Genomic DNA, 24757 nt, shown 5'->3' with positions numbered 1-24757 from the left:
GACGTGGAAAGATTCTCGTGAAAATTGAAACGCTTCTCAAGTGCGGTTCGTTCCTCGATTTTCGATTCGCCTCATTGCACCGTCGGAGCTTTAAGTCTCACAGCTTAGCGGGGAATGAGAAATATTTAAACCGCACAAGCGTGACTTTCGTTATCGTAGAAAATCAATGACACGTAGAACGTTTAGAAAACGATTTATACAATGCAGTATAATTGAAATTTACACAGTATTTAAAATACGCGAATCGCTGTTCAGGTTCGACGTAGCGTATAGCAGATGATATTGCGGATACTTCGGAAAAACGGTCTTTAGGTAATTCGGTTAATTCTAGATACTCCGAATCAGCGCGATTAATCGCCGGTCATCATCTCCATGAATTCTGTAACAAAAATGAAAGCGACGTATGAAGTAATCGCTAAAAAAAAACCAAGAGATACTTGAGATTACAAAAAATTTCATCGGACGCCGATTGCTTCCGAATTTATCAATGCGAATACAAGTTTTCGGAATTTTCACAGACGCCAGGTCGAGTGCAGCGGCGATCCTTCCAACAAATATCACCGACGCGGAGCTCGCTGATTTTTGAAAGAGCCTTTTGAAGTGGGTTCAACAATTCTATGCGCGAAGCCGACGGCTCAGGATGCACATATTGCAGGGATCGCCGGAAGATTACCTCCTCGGGTAAAGGGGGAAGGAGGAAATAGGTCATCCTGTAGCTTTTGAAAGAGCCCCGAGGGTTGATATTAAGATACCCTGCACGCCGGGCTCCGTAATCCACTCCTGCAGAGGCCGCGCGATCATGGAATGATATCCACGACACAAAGCAACCGTAATTAAATCTTTGCGGAATTTCTCCCGCTGCATCGAAGAGACAGGGAAGGCCCGCTAATCCCGTATATGTAATCAAAACATTAATTCGCCGTGCCCAAGCTCTCAGCTTCAGCTCGCCGGTGTAATTAAATTTTCGAGGAAGATATGATTATACTCGCAGCTTGTGCGGTGCGACTGCAGGAAACTGAGAGATTCGTCCACTGCTCTCGACTGGACGGATGCACCTTCGACTTGTTGACCCGATTTATGGTCCAAGGACTTTCGAGGGAGAGTCCGAGGACTCGATTTGATTTGATTCGATTCGATTTGACGGCGATCGAGATCGCCTGGATCCACTTCGTGACGTCGTTCACTGGAAATACGGAACCACGCGGCCCATTTTCGCAATTAATTGCGATTTCAGAGCCGCTGTGTGTTCTAGCCTTGAAGTGAGACGCAATTGAAAGCAACGTACAGCGTGTGCACAAACGTATTTCTTGCAATAACCTTGCGAATTAAGTAGTTTTCGGGAATCCAATTAAGTCTTTTCACAACTGATTTTTCACTCACCGTCAAAATCTACGGTTCCCGAGCCGTCGGTGTCGATTTCAGCGATCATGCCGTCCATCTGATCGGGGGTGATTTGGTCATCGAGAGCGGCGAGGATCTCGCGCAGAGAGCTGGTTGGTATGTACCCGTTTCCCTCTTTGTCGTAGAGCCGGAAGGCCTCCTTCAATTCCTTCTGGAGAGCCTCGTCGTCTTCCTCCTGGAAGTGGCTCGCGACGCGGTAAAAGGAGTCGAAGTTGAGGTGTCCGCTACCTGCGGAAAAATCGCGATCCATCAGCCAGGAATCGCTTGATCGCATGGATTTCGCCCATTATCACCGAGTCGCGGTTCGTCGGCGAACGGCGGAATTGAGTGCGCACTGTTTGAGCCCGGATCCATTGACCAAGAGGTGGCCATGCGGTGTTGACAACGATCACAGTACGTGATCTGCATGCCAATGAGAACCAGATACGCCGCCGAATCAAGGGACGGACTTTATTGGTTCCAGGCTATTGTCCCCTCAAGCCTGGGCAAGGCGATTTCCACGCATCCCAAAATCGCGTTACACTCCGCCACTTGACGCTCTCTGTTAATCACGCGAATTTCGGCCAAACGTTGATTCTCCATTTCGGTAATGTTATTTTAGATAAGTCAATTAACCGCCGCTATCACCCCGCAATTTCCTCCGAAACATTCGGTGGATTTCAAAGAAAATTTCACCCTCGTGCTGTGCAGAGAGGCAACATCGCAGAAGTACAATTTGCTCCCCTTTGTCACGGACGTTTTTCCCCTTTTATCCGGCGTTGTTATTTCTTTTCCTCTCTTCTTTCCATACCAGAAACGATCAAAGACTAGATTTCCATAGGTAGCTAAGCCCCGCGTACTCACACCCGTGAAAGTGCCCGTCGGCGATTGTACAAAAGACTCTTACATACTGCGAGCGACTTATGTATTTGCGAATGCACGTTTCTATTCACGAACACAATGCATCCGGCCCGGCTTTTCTGCATATTCTTTAACCCGGCTGTAGGGCGCTTTTCTCTGCATAATAGGTGAGATGCATAATTGAGCAATATAACCGTGAAGTACGACTCAAGTATTCTCTCTGTAATGCGCGTTTTTATTTTCGATTATTCACGACTCGGCGTAGCGGTTTTTTACAGATCATATTTGCGTTGATTAGAGACTTTTATCTTCGTTCGGATTACGGGTAGATATTACGTATATAATACCTCGTATTTTCCGGCGCCCACGCAACGCGAATGATGAAATTTTCACCGCGGGTTATGCGGGGAATAATTACACCGGAAACGAACCGACGGTAAATTTTTACGCGAGAGCTGATATTTTATCAACGCCATGTGGAATAGCGGAATGAGACTGAGAACGTACCGTCTTCGTCCTCCTGTTCCAATAGAACCTCCAATTCTTGGTCGTCGAAGGTGTGTCCCAGGGTGTTCAGGATCGTCCTGACCTTCTCCTTTTCGATTTTACCCGCCTTGGTCGAATCGAACATGGAGAAAGCTCTCCTGAGCACTGCGAAGATAAAAATAATCCATGCACTTATACAGATCAGGAACGCGACAAGGTAATCGATGGAACTGCGAATGCTGCTGTTATTTCATTCCCTTTCGTTTCGCCACATATGGTTAGTCGATACGTACTGCGCGATGAAAAAACGGGGAATTTATTTTTAAATATGAATCGACCTCACTCCGTGTTTATGCGTTACACATACTCTGAGAGTATAGTGAACAGCCAACCAGGAATGAAATGATATTGCAGTCAGATTTCACGTAGCACTCCGATTTCATCGTTTCATCTTCATTATTTCGGCTAATTTCTAAGGTACTTACTTTGAACTTGTTCCTCATCCTGAAAAAAATGAGAACAGATTAGATTAGTCGGTGAGTAAAATTTTTTTTTTCTGGTCATCAACATAATTGGCCGCGATTATTCGTACGATTTACTACAAAGCATATTTCCGCTGGATCAATGTGATTTGCCACATTTAATATGATGAACAATGTAACGAGAAAAGGCGCCTGATACATATTTCAATTCCAAATCTGAATTCTGTTCCCGCTGAACGAGGAAAAAGAAAAAAGAAGAGGGGAAAAAATTGAGATGCACTACGGTGTAACAAATGTCGCACAAAAATAGTTGTTCGAAAATAGGATAAAACGGATCGCACCACTTTACGAGACTGTAAGCATAAACGAGACGCCGTTCGAACATCAAAGGAAATTGCCATGTGACAATGATATGTGTGCTTAGAAACGGGGACAAGATATTGGCGTTTCTCCTCAATATTCGTAGGTTCAAAATCGAGATGATTTAAATTTTCGCCGAAGCGACGCCTCCACTCTTTTCTGCAATTGTACGAACGAAACGTTTCAACTATTCTCGCTGATTTGGACAAAGTGATCCTGGTAATTATGACTCGCAACCAAAGAGTTCATCAATTCTCTGATATAACCGATTCCATTTTCTGAAAACTCGAGACAAACATTGGCTTCGATTTACACATAATTTCCACAACGGTATGAAGATCATTGCTCTTAACCCGAGATAATTTTCAAATGGAACGAAAGCTGCGAACGAGTGAGAAATCACTTTCCTTGTCACGCCGATGAACATTAGCCACTTACATCCTAACGATGAAAAACTATTGGATTATCAAATGCGCTTTGTTGAAACAATGATACGCCCTGGGCACTCCGATTGCATTCCCGCGAGGTTGACAGTCCAATTAGGGAGCACAAACAAAAAGGGCACAAATTGTCGGGTAACGCGAGGCTGGGACAACTGACAACCGTTGGACTAATAAATGGAGTGAAATATATCTAGACAAACCATGATTGGTCCGGCGTGAGTTGGAAGACTTTGCGACGAGATAAAGAGTGGCTTGACACTAGCGTGTGCGCCGGGTGTAGCTCGTACTTTTATAAGATCTCGGAGGCAAAGTGAGGAACGTACCAAAAACGTGCAGCGCGATGCGAAGTGAAGCCGCGGACACTCGGCTATAATGCTGCCTCCCGGCGTGAAAATTTCAGCCAATCGTAACGTGTCTCGTGGCTGACGAAGAGGGTGAAAACCGAGAGCCGGGGCGCACCGAAAACGCGTCCGATGCTGTATAATTATAATGCGTCCCGCGGTTTCGGAATATAGCGGTTTTTGAGTGGCGTGGGTGTAACAGTCGAGCCGCAAGCTCGGAGCTTGCGGCCTGTTCGAAAGCACGCCGGATCCAATTCGTTCCCGCTGATGCCGTCGTGTGGATGGTTCTCGGCCGCTTCTAGATCCGAGTTGGCGGCCGCGGGGGTGGGTGAGGGGAGGGGGAGGAGGGAGTGGAGCGAGGAGAGGCGTGGAGAGAGAGAGAGAGAGAGAGAGAGAGATGAGGCTATTTCCAAACATTCCAGACTGTGATATTGCTGCTTTCCAAGGGCTCGCTTTGCGCGCCGGATATTTCTGATTCTTTTATCACGGCTTGGGATCCTTTTTTATAGTCTTCGTTTCCATCCCTCGTCTGCATTCTTTTTTCGTACTTACCAGAAATTTAATATCGCCGATTTTGCAAAACTCTCTCTGTCTCTCTCTTTCTCTTTGTCTTTGTCTCTTTCTCCCTCTCTCACTTTTTCTGGGATATTATAACCACTGCAGAAGTTTACGCTACAGCAGCTGCTTTGCAAATTCTTCTTCCCTGCCGGATAACCGGATCGGTGTAGAGAAGAATTATCTGGATCATTGATTTTCAGTTTCGGTATCAGAGAAACGTGTAATGAGACACTTTGCTTGTTTTCTCAACATCTCGATCACTCTCTTCGGTGAATAAAAATTCCGTAAGTTGTTTTATTTTTTCTTCATCGAAGAAACTTTTGCAAATTTAAATTTTGCCCCGAGCTTTCACCTCGTCAGCTTCGGGAATCTTTGCTCGTGCATTATTCAAGAAACACGTACCTAATTCCTAAACGTGTCAACAAATATCGCCTGTATAAAGAAATCCGCAGGACAAATTCTTCGGAACACGGAGTTACGCCGATAAAAAAACTCGGTGTAAATATACTATACGTATATAATACATTTACACATTTTTTCAATTTCCCGGTAAATTCTAACACGACCTGAGTCGATATATTAGCGATTAGATCTTTTCACCTTTTGGAGGTAATTCGCTTTTAGTATTACGTATAATCAACGTTCCCTAGTGCCAAATGGGGTTCGGAAATGAGATCGTCTCCAGCCCCTTCAGCTTTCTCGTTGAATATGAAACTTTTTTTTACACGTCGTATCGAGTTAACGAGGATCAAATGAATGCGTTCATTGCCTGACGTATAACGACATCGGAGGTTCTGCAGCTGTATTGACGGGAAAATAGATTGAAATAAAACTACCAACATTTAGATAATTCAATGTAAAAGACGTTATCTGTCAACGCTCGAGACGCGAAGAATCTTGACCAATTAATAACAGCTTAGAAAATCTGGCAACAAACGGATTACCCAAACGTCAAAACAAATTGGTTCCCGATGTCAAGCTGGCTTTCGAGCTATCTTTTCGAACGGCGGCTCGAGCTTGCAGAAAACAGTCTGGCGTTATATGTATAGCTTGTACAGACCGACTCACCACTTATACATCCACGTATAATTACTCGCCATTTTTCAACAGATGGCTCGACGTTAAATCAAATAGAAATAGTATTACGTCAGATAATTTGCTTCGTGCGAAAATTAGAAGTGGTGTTATAATTCACGAAGCTTTCGTACGATCGGGTGAGAAAAATGACGTCATTATAAGAAATCGGTTAGGAAAATTATTGTTTAACGCGAGTGAGGAACTTAAGTTGGTTATGTAACACGTAATTGTAATATCGGTAAAGAGGAAAAAGTCGTAATCTCGCACCGTGTCGTCATTATTATCATTATTATTTTTATTACCATCACTGCTGGCAAATCTCAGATATTTTTAGGTCACATCACGTCGAAGTTCTCCGGCCGTTACTCGTTAACGTGTAGCACATAAGCCTCCGGCACGATGGAATGCGATGAGTGGAAATCCGACGCCTATCCGGAATGATGCTGCTCGAGTGTTCGAGTGTTTAAGAATTTATGCAGCTCGCGTCAGTTTACACTTACAATATTTTTTTTTTTCATTATTATTTGTCTTCATAGTTAAAAATACGTATTCTTCATTAAAAAAAATCAAAAAAACCTACAGCTCTGTAGTTCGTAATACAAAGCAATCCCATCAAATTGCACGGTTTTTTTTTTTTTGTTAAAATTTTGTTAAACAACAATATAATCAAATAACCACAAAAATTTAAAATGCACTTACAATTTTCCATTTTCATTTTTCATACGCGGTTGAGAAACGACAGAAAAATCAGAAAATCAACCTCTAATATTTTTATGACTGATTAACATTATTATTCGTAGATCTTAATTTTTTTTATCCCTTATTAACTTGATCTTACGTATATTCGTTGTCTCTAAGAAAGAAAATTTCTAAATTCAGCAGGGTGTCTTACCTACACACGTGTACGTACCTACGTATTGTACACGTGGCCAGGAATCCCGGTCGAGAATTGTAGTACGAATGTTCTTTGCAAGCTCTTATTAGGGACGCGGAGGCGTGATAAAAGCCTCGCAGTATCTGTCACACGCGAATCAGTGCCGTTCAAATTGGTCATCTATGATTCAAAGATTCCAGCGGGCACGAGCGTCGAGTTGCACTATCTGCTACCTCAATAGGTTATCGAGCGTTTCATCGAATCGATACAGAGCAGCCTAATTCTCATTTATTATATAGGAAAAAGTTAATTGTTCTTATTTTCAGTTAAGGCAGAATTACGAAAGTTTATCGCAGCCTGGATTCGAGTCGAAGGAAGCCACGTTTCCGATTTTTCAACCAAACTGCAATGCTCCGAATAGACGGTTCGTAGCCAGAATAAATATCACGTCGAATGTCAAGGGAAACGTTGCATCGATAGTTCTTGAACCCACGCGAATGCCGTGTATTATAATACCTATATCTAGATATAATACCGGTTCGAGGATATAAACATGAAAATTTCATTGCGCTTCGATACTTTGTAGCGGTTAAATAGCAAGAGAAAATCGATTTCTCGCGTATGAAATAAAGGCTTTCCAGTTTCTGTCAACATACTGAATAATTAATCGTATAAATCTGGGTTGGTCAAATTCGTAGCCGCATAGAAGAGAAGAAAGAAAGATCTCAGAAATTACGCATCGTAGTTTTGTCGGCGTCGCGTTATCAGCTGTTTTTCACGTATAGCGTAACAATTTCATTCCAGACCCCATCTGTGATCCGAATCAGGCAATTATTCCAACGCTTCGTACGGGCAAGAAAGTTTTCCGCCGACATCTGAGACAAGTTTTTTGTTCGCCCCATCTAAGAGAAAACAAAGTCGTTTCACGGAGTACGGGCTGCCTAATACCCGCCGAAAGATACGAGGGTAGATCTGAGAACAAAGAACAGACGCGGTTCAGATCAGATCCAGGATATATAAATGCGATCAAGCGATCGAGGAGGATTCTTGGGAATGTAAACCCGCGCCTCACGCAAACGTTGCGGTGCTTTACACAGACCTACACAAGCTGCTTCCGGCTGTTGAAATATCTGCGGAATTCAGGACGGAAACAATCAGCTGATTGAAATACTGCAGCGAGAACCAATCGTCGAGCTTGAGGAGTACCATCTACGTATACTGCCGCTTGTCTGCTAATCCTGAGCTTTGACGTCGTTACTTGATCATTTCCTCGATCACCGATGCATCGCTTCGTTGAACAGTTAAAACCAAAATGAGCTTCGATCTGTCTGATCAATTTTCGAACTCTTATTCCAACAATAAGCTGATCGCATTGGCGTGGTTTAACCAGCATCGAATATTCAGGTTGCTTCGGAATTTGTTAATCCTCTCTCAAACTCAAACAGATTAAGCGAATTCTCGTCTGTTCACAAAATCCTGATCAATTGTCTACTGTTGATAAGTCATTACAATCTTTGGAAGAATCATAGGTATTTGAAACGATTTTAGAAATAGTGTTCATAATAAGTAGATATTATCTTTTATGCCAATTGCACAAGACACCTTCGCATACGGCAGAGACTAATTAGCGACTATAGCATCGCGCGGTCTCTATAACTTGCCAGTCTTGAGCCGAGAGTAATCCAGAATTAAGCATATTATACCCGTATTAACGTTGAATATTCCTCGGAACGTGACACCTTACGGGAAAAATATGTGCCCTACGGCTTATAACTTATACCTACGGGCTTTGGGAATGAATACGTTGCGAATGAATATGCATGTATGCCGCACGTAAAGCCGCTACGTGGAATCCGTCGGATGATGCACCCTGCAGAAGGCTGATACGTAACTTTGGAGCGGATAATCGTTGCAGCTCGTGAGGAACAATGGACCCTGTCAGTGGCTGGGCTGACCGGGACGAGAATCCGCGGCATTGTTCCCCTCGGCGTCATTATCCGACGCACCAGCCTGCGGAGGCCCCGCACAGCTTCCGGTAGGATCACTCCAGGATCCGCGCGGTATTTCGATTACAGAAATGTCGAGCCCGGGTAATCCGGCCACGTAACGTTCTTGCTGCACACATGTGAACATGTCCGCATACCTACCCCAATGAATTTTCCCTATTTTGGGACCAGGAGCTTTCCTGAGCGCACCGGATTATTCACTCAGAGTGTGCGAAACTCGGTGATGTCGCACTGCGTATTAAAGCTTTCGAAAATAAGACACCGAGTGTTCGGTTCTGGTGAAAATTTTTCCTCCAAATTTTTGACGTGTATCAAAATAAATTTGAAAAGAAATGCCGTTCAGTTTGCAGACTTGTTTGAAAACGATTTTTCGAATGTTAATTGTCGAAGGTAAAAAGTTTGAATAGAATCTGGGATGCAGAGACAAGAAAACCAAAAAAAAAAAAAAAAAATTGTCAATCATTTTCTTCGAAAGCTCTGTATTCGTTTTTCCAATTTCTTACTAATTTTTTTACTCTTTCTTGATATCGAGCATTTTTCAACACACCACAAGTTCGTCGCATTTTGTAAATGTTCTTCACGATATCTTCGTATACAGGAATTTGAATCAGTAAAATTTCAGCCGTCTATTTATACTTATCAATATAAAGAAAATTCGTTGTTGATTGTAAGCGAACCACAATCACGTCTAAAAATATCGAATTACAGAATTGAGCGTAAAGCTTTTCATCACAGGCCGGCCAGGTGCGCAGAGAAAGGTAGAGTAATAAATTTGAAGTGGGATTGCGGCCAATTGTTCTGGCTGAGTTTACGTCCGATAAAAGAAGAAGCATAAAAATAAAAAATCGAAAGAATCGAAAAAATAGCGAAGAAATGAAAGAAAAACGAAACATCGAGCCACCAAAAAAAGAACACTGGGCTCAAGCTCCGCGACTAGATTTATTGGTCAGCTTTCAAGGGAACCGATGAGGCGAGATTGAGTATGACGAAGAACGATAATGTATTTACCTAAATTATCTGAAATCTATGTATACACCTGCCATTTGTCACTGGAAGTCGAGACAATGCTTTCGGTCTCAACGGCTATTCCTATTACGATTATACAACTCAGCGTAAGATTTGCGAACCTTTTGGAAGCTCCTATTTTTCGCTCATAAGCATTTTCACGGTCCGCTGTCAAATTTGCAATTGTATAGCTAGAAATTGGGTAGTGTCAAGCTCTCGCCAAATCGACAGCGGGATTACAGCCAATTTCATTAGCATTTTTTTTTTTTACTCATATTCGAAACTTTATTACATGCTGAATGTATCATAAAAAAAATTTTTTTTTTTTTTTTTACTCACGTGTGATGATACGAACTACAGACAATTTTAAACTTGGCGAAGAACTTTATTACACTTCTATAGCCGCTGAAAAATTTAGATCCTTATTCACTTTGATCTCGATATGTTCCATAAAATTATAATTAGATGATATTTATTTAAACGTTCACGACGATAGCGCGAAAATAGTAACGAGATGAAAAAAATGTGAAATTTAAAATAGCGAAAATAAGATTTTCATTCTGTGCCTCCGTTTTTCGAACAATAATTCGTTTCTTCCTACAGATTTATATTCCAGAATTCACGCTACGCAACGTAGCATACTGCGATACGGTTTCCGATATGCGATAAAAAGCGGTTGAATTTTATGAAATCAGTCGGAAGCTTATCCGCTATTGGGAGTTAATGTCATCTGATACCCTGCACCAGAGTTAGGAAAAGCTGACCGTTTCATCTACGGCGAAAATCGGTCAAGTATAAATTACTCTTGAGCGTCGTACCGCCATTCGTATTTCGTGCATGTCGTCGGTTAAATAACGACGTCTTTTGCAATAAAATCTTATTTGCGACGATGTCACCTACACGCACGCTGCAATACATGCATAAAGCAGTACACAATACATACGTTTACGTTATATTTATACTTCCATAGTTCTCAGGCCGCCGCGCTGCTGTTTAAGCTTTGCGAGATAGAATAAAAATAGTAGGTATACGTGATATCCGTTTATTATACGATGAACGCGGAGTAGAAGTATGTATAGGTACACGTGAATACGGAATCAATGAATTATTACCTGTCACAGGGTGAATTTGTCAGGGAACTGTGAAGTAATAATTTCATACATTTTATGCGAACGTAACAGGAATTTTATTTCGAGGATATGAGCACTGTGACTTAGCAAAAAAAACAAACTGCTTTATAATCCCTTGTGAAAAACTGTCCAAACCCTTCGGTGTTTCGATTTGAAAAACTCCTCCAATTCCCGCAATATGAATATTGAGTATGCCTCGCAGAGCAAGCAGGTCACTCGCACTTTCAGGCCACATAACATACGATTCTATAATTACACATTCCCATGTCTATACCCTGCACTACTGCGAAAGATTGTTATCGGTTGAAATATTTATTCGCTGCAAGTATACGGTTGTATCACCGTGCATATATAGGGCACTCCGCGTAAAATCGACCAGGGTTTGAACCTCGACCTCCTGGATTTGGTCCGCGATTTTTTATACCGTTATCCCAGCTATAAAAAGCTATCGGATTTTCTCAAGTCAATTTGTTTTACTTATAATTTTTGAAAAGCAACATGTTTTTGGACATAATTTGAAAATTTGAAAGAATCCTTAAAAATCTTGTAACAGATATAAAGAATTTTAAACCCAGATCCAGAGTAAACCGGCATTCACTTTTACTCTTCTTTTGAGCTTTTAAAAAACAAAAAAAAACAAAATTCAATTAAATGTTTGCGCAGCAACCGAGCAAAGCCTGGCTATTTTTTGTAGCACCTACATTCGAGCTATACATCGCGTGAAAGCGAATCAAGCCCGCAACAACGCCTTTTCATCAGGTAGACGGTACTTTCGTTTTAAATTGCTCTCGAAGAGGTAAAGCAGGATGAAAAAAAAAAAAAAAAAATGTAAAACAATGAAATTTTTTGTACAAATTCTCCGCTAAGTGGCAATAACTCCTTTAAAACACAGCGATTGTGAGTAAGGCTGTGGTGTAAAGCTGCAGCTCGTGCGCGGTGAATTTGCGAGCACAACGCGAAGGCTCGGAAGCACGTGTTTCCCGACACTAGGCGTCGAATTATGTATATACGGAGGGAACGACGCCCACAACTGGACAGGCATGCGACAATATTTACGAGTATGAATATTTATCACGATGTATTTCTAAATTCTAAGCCCGACTTAAAATCGACGAGTCGTTTGTGCGCGAAGAGACACTGGTAGGTCTGAAATTCGTGCGTCCGATCACTCACCGACCTGCTCTACTGCCCGATACATCGGAATCACCTTTAATTAACTGCGGGTTGTAATTTCCGAAATTATAATTCAATTTATAAGATATTTCCACCGCAATTTTTTTCTTCCACGAAGCTTGTATAAAGTTGGTACGAGAAATCGAAGGAGCTTTTCGAAAACTGTAATTTACAAACGGTGTTGCTCAATTCTGTCTCTTTTGAATTGTTAGGAATTCGGGAGATTTTTCAGCAGTCAAATGTTCATGTACTTGGTACTTTCACCATTGCGTTAACCACCTCGAGGTTTTCAGGTGGAAATATGAAATTCGTTATTTAACGAGAGTGTGTGAATACACGTATGATTTTCCCCAGCAGCTAGCGCAGCTCAGACGTGAATATCTCAGAAAATCTACGTAAAAGGGAGCCGGGATATTGGATAAAGTAGAATTGAACGTAAAATTAAGTTGTGAATTAAAACCGGCGAGAAATTCTATGGCCGCATAGGTGAAGACGTGGTATAAGTCGGAGTCGTTGGATGGGTTTGAATAGAAATTTTTAAGTGTGAGAACGAAGACGACGCGACGTGAAGTTAGAGCCGGATCGGAGAATGCAATAGACGACGAGTTACCGCGTGCAGAGCAACTGCCTCTGTGTTCCATAACTTAAGCCGAAATATTCCGGATCGGTGAAACTTTCTTGCTATATAAAGTTTCCAACGCAGATGCCCCAGTTTCGGTTCCGGGAGCTTTCGCGACTCCCCGTAAAGACAGTAAACAACGTTATTTTTAAATTTTGCAATACCGGTACTTCGTCGTTATACGCTCTTGAATCTGCAGCTTCGATCCGCCGACTCCTGACCGAGTTTTCAGATCAGATAAAAAGGTATGGATGCTGCAGAAGGAGCGTTGAAAATAACATAAACATCGAAAAAATCCCATCCGGTAAACTTTTTCCGCCGATCGTTCCCGTCTCGTTCTTCCAGCAGATCATATCCGAGATTCCGTCGCTTCCTTGCATCGTTGACGCATAATCTGCCGGCTCGGGAAAACGGCATTCCAATAACTAGCTGACACTTTTCGCGAAATGGAATGGTTCGAAATAATCCCCGTCACGTCGACTCCGAGTGCTGGAAGGCTGTTAGAGTTGATTAAATTGCCGGATGAAACTAGACAACAACGAATCTACGTCTGCGGGGTAGATTAGGCCAGTTTTATCCAAGATAAAATACTGCGAGCAGTGCAGAGAAGGTTACTTTGACGTGGTTGAACGGGCGATGGTCGCACGCAACGAACAGGCACCTTTTCCATTCCATTCAAATTTTTTCATAAACCAGTCAATGGCCCGCGTACCTCAAGCTACGGATCAGAAGCGTCAAGGAGTTCTTTAGTTTTGAAAATTCAAAATTCTCGTCACGCCAAATCGACATCTGCACTTTTTGTTGGGCGGTCTATCACGCCTCGTACGATTTCGAGCCTCTTCAGCCCGACTGCGAGGAGGTAACTTCATGAATTTAGGTAAAGTTGAACCGGGACGTTGATTCCCTGATCCCTGGTCCCGAAGGACGGCGGCGTTATGAAAGACCGCAGGGAATAGAACGCGGCGCGCATTTCTAATTTACAATATCGTACAGCGTTTCAGATTTCTCGAATTCGGCGACACTGCGGACGTTTCATCGACATGCCCTGAATTCAAAAGCACGGCGTATACCTTCGTGCCTATAACCAATGCGGGCTTTCCCCCAAGAGCGTCATTAGTCCTGGTTAGTTTACCACGAAGGCGTACCTAATACCTTCAGGAAGAATTCCGGCCCTCTTCCCACTCCCGTGAACTCCACCCGGGTGCTTGTTTCATGTTTCAATATGTTTCGCCGATGTTCCCCCCAATATTTGGGTCTCCGTATTAATCTCAATTCTCTAATTAACGATCGTAATTATACCCGTCTTTACGGATCGTCGAACCTCGACTCTGTATTGACCAACGAAATTTTTTCGATATCAATCCACAGAAGGGAAGTAACGAACGGACAAAAAAGTATCGGGGATCAAACGATGGGCTCAAAAAAGCCGTAATTGACTGTCCATCAATCAATCGAACGAGCTAAAGATCAAACGATATTCCGAACAGCGAATTGCAGTTGATTATTATACTCACAAATGGACTTTGATTGTTCGTTGACAATCGTGATCTCGATTCCTCGTTAATTATCGCGTACAACAGTCGTCAACCCCTCGTCCTGTGCTTGTTGAAAATATCAAGCTAACCGAAATTCAAAAATAAAAAAGTCTAATGCACGATCCGAATTGGGGCTACATTTTTTCTCTGTGCTCATTTCTCCTTCCACGGTTTGATATTCACCCTGTTTAATGGATGTGCAGGCTCGCAACAAACCGGCGGACGGAGTTGGACACGTGAACCAGAAAGGAGCGGCTGGACAGAAGGCGCCACTGGCAGGGGGGCAGAAAGTCGCACCCGGGGCAAAAGCTGCCGCGAAACCCGCGCAAAAGCCCACCGCGCAGAAAGGACAAGTCAAGGTTACTCCAAAAGCAGCCTCGGTCAAGACTGGAAAGAACAAGAAGAAAGGCCAACGGCAGCAATACGATCTCATCGTCACGATAAACTTGGTGAGTAATCCTTCCCTCGTATCAATTATACTGATTGTGCAAAAAAATAATCCGCAATACTGTGGAGGAATCTTATTACACACTTTCTTACGGATCTTGCGTAACAAAAATTTTTGCTGTACCTGTAAGATGTAAGAAAGAGAAGGAGACTTCAGGTTGAATACAGCTGATGTGATTTCATTGACAGTAATTCATGAAATTTTTAACGCTGCTTCTACTGTGATGTTCTATCTTCTTGGAACGAAGCAAAAATTCGTTCCTCTGCTTGTTCCGTCTCAGGCAGGTCGAGATATTCGATATTCGATTTTCGACATGCAGAAGAAGAGAACAACACTCGACGAAGCAGTTCGAATAAATGGCCAGAAGAAACGAGCCACGGAGCATAATTCATCAGGTTTTACGGTTATCCGTAAGCAAATCCAACCGTTCCAAGTAAACCTGGCAGAGCTTCGCCTCTCATTGTCCTTCGCATCGGCGAGAAGTGGCACATTAATCAAAATTTATTTCCCTGCTCGTTTATTCAAGATCGACGTGGGGAATGCCTGTTTCATGTGTGGGAGCGCAAAATTTTACGTTTACTAATAATAGAACAGCTGAGCCGGAACCGAAGACTGGCGACATCTTTGCTCGCGTCTCTGTTACTTCTTGGAAAAGCTTTTCGTTTACTGGCAGTAGATGTTATACATCATTCGCGATCTCCGAACGGATCATTTGTCTGTTGGAATATTCAGCGCTACGGATTTTTCTTCTTGGCACAACTCAATTAACCTACGATTCTATCCTCAACTATATACGTATCCCATGATCGGAATTGAACTACTTTGCAGGCATGCAGATGCAGCGCGAAGATAAGAATTGCTACTGCGAAATCTACCAAAATCGGACGATGGGCGTTAATTAACACCGAATTTCAATTTAACTCCGACCCGATTTTCGAGGACCTCGCCGACTGAGGTACTTCCAGTTCATTATCAACGTGATATTGAATGGCCAGAGGCCAGAGACTGCCGAATTCCTGGCATTATTCATCCACCCTATTGGATATTCCAGGCATTGCGCGTTGACTCTTTTTTTCATGCACAAAATTTCTCTGAGTTTTCACATACACTCTCTGAAATTTCATGGAATATCTTCCGGAATTCAAAAGGTTTCATCAGGTTCCACGTACTTTACTAGACGTTTACGGATTTCCCTGTTTATATATATATATATGTTTACTTTAAAAGGATTTTTCGAGAAATTTTTGGTTTTTATTCAAACTTGGGATTTTGCTAAAACTTGCAAAGATCAGTAGTAAAGAGAACAAAACATAATGCAAGACATTTGAGATTCCGCAGGCTGACATGAAATTTATAAAAGCCTCAGCGATATGCGAAAAATATTTGGACGGACAAAATACCGGATACGGCTTTACCGAATCGTGTGGAAATTTTCTCCGTAGTTCACAAATGCCTCGGCAATAATCAGTCAACAGATTCTCATCACTATAACTCGGCGGGAATTCGAGCAATGCTGACACATGTTATACACTCTCAACCGAGTTCTTTGTGTAAATATGTGTCATAGACAGAAATACACTCGTGATATTTTCCTCGTTTTCGCGAATACAACCGACTCGCAATAATTCCTCGTCATCCGTTGCAGCTGTGAGCTTTTCAATTTATGCGTTGCAATACCGACTATTACGCGACAAAGAGAAAAATTATCCAACGCAATTTCCGTTACGTGTAAATTTTCTCATCGTCAATGGTCACGAGAAAAAAGGACCTACTCAAAAAAAGCGAACCTAAGCTCGGTGCCAAATGCCAAGTTCAACCGCTGGTCAAGTTCGTGTCTATAATTGACAGAGAAAAAAAAAAAGTCTACGACAAAGTTTACCGCAAAACGGATCCGAAATTCGCTTTACACGAGACTGAGTTGTGTTGATTGAAATCCTCCGCTGCCTTGAAGAATTTTTCGCAATTTTCTGCGGTCATTGCGAATCACATGAGAACGAGAGGGTCACTTAATAAAAAAAAAAGAAAAAAAAACGGCGGCATCTGCGGCGATATAACGAAAAAATACCACGTGGGAATATTTAATTTAGCCGCAAAAGCAGCGAGCTGCGGATTGGGTTGCGGATGTGCGACGCGACAATGGCTGAGGTTTTTCGCAAATACTCGTAAATGTTTTGGCATTTGGCAAGGAGAATCGGCCGCGAGCTTCGCCTCAGTTCGGGGATCGAGGACACAAAGGTCTCGGCCTAGTCGGCCAATCCAAGAGCAGCTGACAGTTAAAAACAGCCGGCAGCCTACTTAGTGACGGAGATTTCTATATCGCTCTTAAAGTTTCTTTTAAAATACCACGTTACATTATCCACGGGTGGTCGAGTTTTCAGTTGACGAGAGCGTTAACGTCTCGGGCGCGTTCTAAGACTTCCGGTTGCACTGAATACTACCGTATAAAATCCCTCGTGGAAGAAAACATACTGAATAAAAAAGAAAAAACAAAAAAAAAATGTATACATATACATAAAAATAAGAAACTTATGAAAGAGAAAAAAATTTTACACTTGCTTGGATTTCGTTCGGGAGGATTGCAAAAATGATGTGAAATATGTGAAGCTTGGTGCGAGTTACGAGCAAGAGTTCGAAGTTCGCTAATTGGATCTGAAAATACGACAAGTGCGTAAAATTGTCTGATTAAGACAGAGTTGAAGTTTTCTTGTTAACATTTGTTTTTTGCACCTACGTTATACTTTGAAAGCTTGAAAAAATATTTGATCAGTTGAACTTTATTCTATCTAGACAAAACAACGCTGTACGGTGGCCAAGTTTATTTTATATATATTGTTATTCGCCCGATCCCAGCCGAGGCAAGTTACAACAATAAACGATTGCTAGGATATAACTCTAGAGCGTATGTGACACATGCTACACGATTAGATGATGTTTCATGCAGCAGTTGCGAAACTTTGTGGACCCTTTGCCTGTGAGGTGTATAGACAATTGTACAGATCAAAATAAAATTCACTCTGTGTTTGATCGTTGGCATTAAATCGCGGAAGTTACAGTGAACAACGTACAGAATTATGGCGGAAGCTGCCACCCACTCGGAACGGAAGTACACCCACGAATACGGAAGGCTGAGGCGTTTGACGAGCAAAATTGACGGTCAAATACGACAAATCAGTGTAAGTTTAACGCTGTCGGATAACAGGAGTAGAAATTAAAAGTGACGATTTTGATTTTCTAATTCTTGAGTAATCTAATCATCGACACTCGAAGCCACCGATTTTCAAATCCATTCTCGAATTATTCACAACGACAAGTTGTCCGAGGCTCGAATTCTCCCAGCATCCAATCGATTTACGATTTCAGAGAATAATTAGACCGAAGCTTCGGCACGTCAAGCTCTCCCAGGGTCTGCGCTGACAGATTTCGTCGACGCACGTAACTCCGGCCGTTCATTCATGATGCGTTAAAATGTAGAGGGGAGTGAAAAATAAATGAGGAAAAAAGACTCGGTGAATGAGTAAAATAACTAAGCGAGAATACGAAACTCGAATTGGTAAAAGTTATCCTTGGTTTTTGTATTCGTTTTCCCGATAGACAAATGTCTCGTGGTTCAATCTCATTCAATGTAATTGGTTGTGCAGTTTGAACTGACGACGTTGTGAATTAAATTTTCACGATTTCTGTACCTGATGTTATTTGGCAAAGTAAATGAAAATGACCGTCAATATTCTGCAATTTCTTGTAGATCAAGTCAACGGAAAATTGTGAGGATGGAACTTTACGAAATCAGAACAGTTCAAGTAAAAAAACATTACCGAAAATAAGCAATCGACAGGAAAAATGAAAAGTAGAAAGTTTATGGTGTACGTAATATGGTGTTACAGAGGTGTACGGTTTACTGAATTCTCGAACGCCTTATCCACGTCGATACCTGGTTATGGATAAGCTGTTCCGTTTGCGAGAAAACGGTTTTTTCATTCTTCCTCCACACAGCGTGTACGAGCTTTGTAATCTATACTATCAAGCTTCGAGCAGCTTATTCTTTTCGATACAAAGAACCCGTCGCTGCTTCGTCGTTGAAAGTTTCGTCAAGAAATATCTCTCTCATCATTTACCGTACAATTTCCTCCTTCGCACGAAACTTCATCCCATCTTCATCTACAGTCGGTACGAAAAAAAAAAACAAACTCAGGGAATGCAAAGAAACAACGAAGAAAAAGGGGTGAAAAGAAGGAAAAGAGAAGGAAGGTAAAAAAAATATGAACAACGGAGTGGAAGAGAAAAAATAAAAAGTTTGCGCCAAGTGTTTACAGGTTGTTCACCCAAAGTTTTAATCAAATTCCCTGCAGCTGGTGGTTCGGTTGTTATACATATATGTATTATATACATATAAGTTATAGCTACTAAAGATATTTTTTCAGGAATCCAGAAAAATTAGTACTGAAAAAGAAGAGGGCAAAGAAAAGAAAATAATACCGACAGTTCGGTCATTCAATAATTGGAAATAACTTGGAATTCATAATGGGTTTCTTTCAGTTCAATTTCGTTTTTATTCCACCATCTCCCAATAATAATGACAGGATTAAAAAAATTGATTGCTTCCTTTGATATCGCGAGTGAAAAGAATATAGATTGAATTTAGCAAATATGTCTTCGGTCCTGTTACCTACTCTTGAATAAATTTCTGTTGTTCTGTTGTTCTGTTGTTCTGTGAACTGTCGCTGAATTTTGCACGGAAATAATCGATCGCCCGTAGTTAAAAACGAAGGAAAAAATGAAAATGTAAAGGAGAACGGTGCCACGGAGGATTAATAAAAATTCAAGAAAAAGCCAACTGGCACCGTCGTTGCGGTCGTGACTTTTTTTGGTATTACGAGCGAACATGCCAGTGGTGAAAATTGTAAACAAGTGGAGTCTCGTAAAATACGACTTAAGTTAACCTTACCGGTTAACTTAAACATCCGCACACAGAGACGCGGGATGATCGTGAGATGCAGACGGCGCAGCCTCTCTGACATTTCCTATTTATAGTGATCAGGGCTAAAGCACAGATTGACGGAAGTGGCCGAGACGAGAGACGATTTTTTTTCGATGACCATGGCTCTATATTTATTATCCCCGTCCCCATCGAGCGGATATTCCGTGCAACTACGAACGGCGGAGAATCGTTACTCGTCACTCGCCACGAGTGTCTGTATATGCGATACATTGATACGTGCATACTGGATAAAGCTTGTGTATCGAGAAGCACATAGGTTAAATTTTTCTAGCCTCGCGGTCAGATACGAACGATCGCATCCCGCGTTCGCCGGCAGCATCCCTCGATCCGCACGGTTCTTTTTTCCGTCACCTTGATACCAAATTAAAAAACGATCTTCACACTCGTTAACACTTCGTTACCTCGGCTTTAAAGCGGGCCTTTTCTTCTCGTGTGCCAAAAGTGCTAATTGCCTGCAATCGTTTCGCTTCTGACATTGTCGTTGTATCGTTGGTGCGTGGCTTTGACGTTTATACAATTTATAATCAAGTGCGCGGTGTTTGATATAATATCACGGTTTAATTCAATTTCAAACCTTGTTATATGAAATTGTCAGGAGAATCAAATGCAAACTTTGTAAAAATGATTGTTTTGGAATATTGACCGATGATAAATTATTCTCGAGTCTTGTTGAATAGTTTGTGCACAATTTCAGTACGTCAGAAACTTCAACGTGTATGAGTAGATTTTCGGAAAGGCAGTGCTTCTTTATGTAAATAAAAAGGATAAAATCCAGTTGTATTTTCACTCGTTTTAAGCGCACTTTGATAACTACTCGAACTCTGAAAAATTTAACTACGGATACGTGAGCTTTTCGAAATTAACTCACGGTACTTGTCAATGTTTTCCCTCAGATGCAAAAAATCATACTGCAGCAATGTAAAATGAATTCGAAAAAGTATAACCGGTGTAAACGAGTGTTTCCAAGTTTCTGAAGGCTCTAACCAAATGATCGTCAAAATAACAAAAAAAATAAAAAATTGCGGCGCGTATAGCGACTGAGTAAAAAACTCCTCACATTTTTTGGACCTGTGTTACAGAAGTTAGTAAAAGTTGGTCTGTAGTGATTAATTAAGTGAAAGTAAACTCACGGTTCAGCATATTTGCTTTGCAGAAATTTCGCGCTTCAAGACTTGGAATCGCGCTTACAGACTCGAATGATAATCGTCGAGTCCAAATTTAATGCGCAACCGCACTGACAATGAGAATATTGTTTAATCCAGGCGCGATATAATTTGTGGGATATAACAACGAAGGTGACGAAATGAACATGGTCGAATCGCCCGATCACAGTAGACGGTCCGATGGTTATAAGGCCGGAGATAGATACTTGCGGGGGTAAATTCTGGCGGCGACTGATTTCGAGCAATGATTTGAAATGCGAATGTTCACGGCAAGTCAAATATCCGGCGAGATCGCGAAGCCTAGACGTGCAGGCCTCGATCGAGTGCGTATAGCGGGTTATAGTTGGCTTTTCTCCTAGCACACGTTGTTTCGCCGGTGCAGGTGACCCTATTATTTATTAATAATGCGGGAATCCAGCACTTAATCATCCCGCCCAGAGTTCAACCGTAGTTTAGAGCCCGACTAACGAACAGGCAAATGGCCAAGATCCTCCTCGTGGACTCAGATTGGACAACGTCAGGACGGAGCGCGTCGCCTGCACGATAAAAGAGCGACAAATATTAATACTGCGATCTGGAAACGTGGAACAGCCTTAAAATCCCTCCGATATATTTCGCCTTCCGAGACCCTGCGGAGGGGGGGGCGAAACTGTTCTATTGTGCAAAAGCTCCTCGCAGAAGCTTAGATCCGTTCTTCCACATCCTGCAACGCCGAGATGGCTGAACAGAGGAGATACACTAGCCAGTATTGCAAGCTTCGACGACTCGCGAATCAGATCGACTTTCAGATCAGAAACCTTTCCGTGAGTCTACTTCGCAATCTATTACCGACTAGTTTCAATCCTTTTACTCGTCCGGCACCGGATCCGAATCCCTTCGAGTATTTCCTAGACTTTGGTCGATTTCAAATTTCAAACCGGGGCATGGAGTTAGACATCGTTTTTGAAAGTGTTCCTTAAATTTGAATCGGTTGACAATCGTTGGTGCATGTGATTGATGATATTGACACACTGATTGAAAAGGGAAAGAAATCGTCAGTGCTGAGAAATGATCGGTACTCGTAGGGCGGTGGAACATGACGAGAATTCAGAAACTGTTTTTGTAAGAACATATATCACCAATTTTTCAGTTTCAGCGTAATCCTTGCGACTCATTCACATTAAAGTCATTTTTCCCCTAGAATTACCGTTCACCGGTGTTCGGGAAATCGGAAATTCATTAAGTAAAATGGAACTCTTTGAAAACAACTATTCTTTTTCACAGAGTCAGCGAGGGTGATTTCGAGCTCTGTCTACTACTTGAAAAAAAATTGGTGAAATTCATTTCAATATTAATTGAAACTTTTTATTATATTTTATGACATTAACAATTCTAATTAGAGCAATATAAACTTGAAGGCTAAACAAGTTCAAAAACATCATACTAATTATTTGCCTTCATAGTTCCATTCAATTATACAAAATAAAATTGTACAAAAGCTATCTGGCGATGAGATAACCCAGCATCAGAGAATAATTTAAGTTCAGATTCACGTCTATAAAACTTACAACCGGTTTTAAATGACCAATCGGTTGCACACTCAACATTCACGATCATCTGAGCAATTGAATTGATTCCCGTACCGTTATATTTTCTGTTACAGTCAGAATATGGGCTCACCGAGGACCAAGTTGCAGGTGAGCTGTAGTGTTGAATAAACTTTCCATACAATCATTGCAAGAACGTGACGCAGGTTACGTAATGCCGTACGCATTGTTTGGAGTGCATAATAACCAAATCTGTGTGTATTTTTGTATGAAAAATTGAAATTTAAAGCGAACCGCCGAACGCAGAAATCCCAATTCGAGTTTACTTTTCATTTTCATATTTATCCGTACCGGATGCATGGCAAACCGTTGAGGAATAGGTTTTTTTGTTTTGCTTTCTTCTCTCCCTTATCTCATCCGACTCAAATCGCCGTGGCACAATAACGCGAAAATAAAATATACAAGAAATATTTCTTTACAAAGAATAAAGCTTCCCGGCCTGATTCACATCTCGCTGAAAGTGCACTTTTCAAAGCTGCTTACCTGCACTGGCGAGCTTACCAGGTTCCCTTGAATTACTTGAATTAAGCTCGTATTATGTGTACATAGGTATACGAATGAAAGAAGATTTTCGAAATTTACGAGCGAAATATACCGTGACGTGAGATTTTTGAGAGCGAATTAAACCGATGGGTCTCCGCACATCCCGGACTACCCTGATCGACATAGGAATCATCAAACCCGTCGGCATAAACTTCTACGCAGGGATTCGCACTCTCCGGGCTTTGATATTCATACGGTTACGCACCCAAGTAATAATAACACACATCAAACGCGGTTTTGGCAACTCTTCTAGCGAAGCGGGAGATCCACGGTCGAAACTATGCTGGGCCGCAGAAGCCACGCTCGGCTCGATTTCCGAGCGTCTGCAGAAATTTAATTAGAATCAGTTCAACCGGAATTGTCAATCAACATCTGGTCGATTGTTATGCGCGAAATCCCGTCGCAAATAATTGTTCCACTTCGCCAACTTCCCTATCCACAGTCGTGTGGGTCCGTACTTGGGACTGTCAACTACTGGCTGTCAACTACAAAAGACGTAACTTGAAATAAAAAATTGACAATCCTTGTACAAACTATTGGGATGAAAAATTATAACCGGTATAAATTCTTCAGCCCGACAGGTTGTATAGATTCAATTTCTCATGGGTAGTATCGATAGTCTCGACAAGTTTTTCAGGACACGTAGAACTCGTCGATTATTGTTTTCACGCATGATTCATGCATGGCCAGCATTTGCTCTGTGTCTGTACGACAGGTACCATTTACTTCGTCGAAACGTTATTCCTGTCATTGCGCATAACGAGAAAAATTGCGTACACGTGTGTGTATACATCAAAAATAGAATTTTCGGTGTTCTGTTCGAAAATTGCATTGCTGATTTGCATATTCGTGTACAGGCGGTACATGGAAATGTGAAGGATTTATAGGGGCAAAGTTAAACTTGTGTAAAACAGAACGTCGAATGGTATACATATGATATATTTATGTATATGCATGCTGAAAGCGGCATAGATAATATATGTATACGTATGCTACTTTCTGCACAAAGCGCCATCCATGATGCCTGTGTACATAGGCATAATTTTGCATGGTTGATTTTCTGCGCTCCTGTGATTTGCAGAAATTGCATATTTTGTGTAGAATTTTTATCGATCCTTCGTATGAAATGTGCGTGAGGAATATAATAATGATCGAAAATACGAGTACATTTCGAATAGATAGAAATAAAATTAAAATCATGAGCTGAACAAAATATGTGTCATTCATTTTTTACCCGTAATTGGAATAAACGGTTTTAGACGAGTATATCAGAACCGCTGAACCGATAGTTGGAATAAGTCATCAAATTCGTACTGTTTATACATAAGGCTGATTTTTTATGATAAACATAGCATATAATAGTCCCTGTATGTACGCGCAAAGTCCATGAAAGTTTCTCGTTAATCGAACGGATATATTACCAAATTTATCGCAGGATATACGGACAAACAGTCGTTAAGATTTATTTATGCCTTCCTGTTTCGCTCTATAGATTCGTTATTACTACAGCCTGTTGATAGAAAAGGTGAATATTCATCCATTGACACGTCTTTCGCCAATTAATTTTGACGTTGCAAAATCTGTCACTTGTTAGAGAGAAGAAACTTTGCGTGAAAAATAGTACACGAGTAGGCTACATGTTCGAATTTCGGTTAACAGGCAAGTAACGAAATATGTCGTAGTAACGTGAA

At 41.6% G+C, this 24757-nt stretch overlaps 2 protein-coding genes across 8 annotated transcripts in view; one reads left to right on the top strand and one right to left on the bottom strand.

The window, feature by feature from the left end:
- The window catches only part of LOC124176594 (neo-calmodulin-like), a 100442-nt gene that overhangs the window by 67864 nt on the left and 7821 nt on the right, over positions 1-24757 (top strand). For 4 of the 7 annotated variants that reach the window (XM_046558092.1, XM_046558089.1, XM_046558090.1 and 1 more), the window contains 2 exons: positions 14534-14779; positions 22580-22613. In XM_046558092.1, coding sequence (XP_046414048.1) covers positions 14534-14779; positions 22580-22613 — 280 coding nt within the window. Of the gene's footprint in view, positions 1-14533; positions 14780-16967; positions 17952-20011; positions 21741-22579; positions 22614-24757 lie in introns of those variants that run through there. The other 3 variants (XM_046558094.1, XM_046558093.1, XM_046558095.1) reach the window with 3 other exon arrangements.
- Positions 178-4624, bottom strand: LOC124176596 (troponin C-like). The gene is made up of 5 exons (XM_046558096.1): positions 4213-4624; positions 3213-3231; positions 2749-2892; positions 1381-1629; positions 178-379 (listed from the first exon to the last, which is right to left on the bottom strand). The coding sequence occupies exons 1-5, from the start codon at positions 4213-4215 to the stop codon at positions 351-353; spliced, it is 444 nt and encodes a 147-aa protein (XP_046414052.1). The 5' UTR covers positions 4216-4624; the 3' UTR covers positions 178-350.

Source organism: Neodiprion fabricii, chromosome 2 (genome assembly GCF_021155785.1).
Source record: "Neodiprion fabricii isolate iyNeoFabr1 chromosome 2, iyNeoFabr1.1, whole genome shotgun sequence".
Classification (NCBI taxonomy): domain Eukaryota; kingdom Metazoa; phylum Arthropoda; class Insecta; order Hymenoptera; family Diprionidae; genus Neodiprion; species Neodiprion fabricii.
Note: the sequence above shows the minus strand (reverse complement) of the source record. Positions and strands in the feature narration are given on the sequence as shown.

Bases quoted from the DNA above. Each gene is read 5' to 3' on its own strand.
- LOC124176596 (XM_046558096.1), bottom strand. The intron at 1,630-2,748 runs GTACGTTCTCAG...ATTTTTCCGCAG, and splicing joins GGAACAGGAGGACGAAGACG to GTAGCGGACACCTCAACTTC. The intron at 380-1,380 runs GTGAGTGAAAAA...TTTTTGTTACAG, and splicing joins GGGAACCGTAGATTTTGACG to AATTCATGGAGATGATGACC.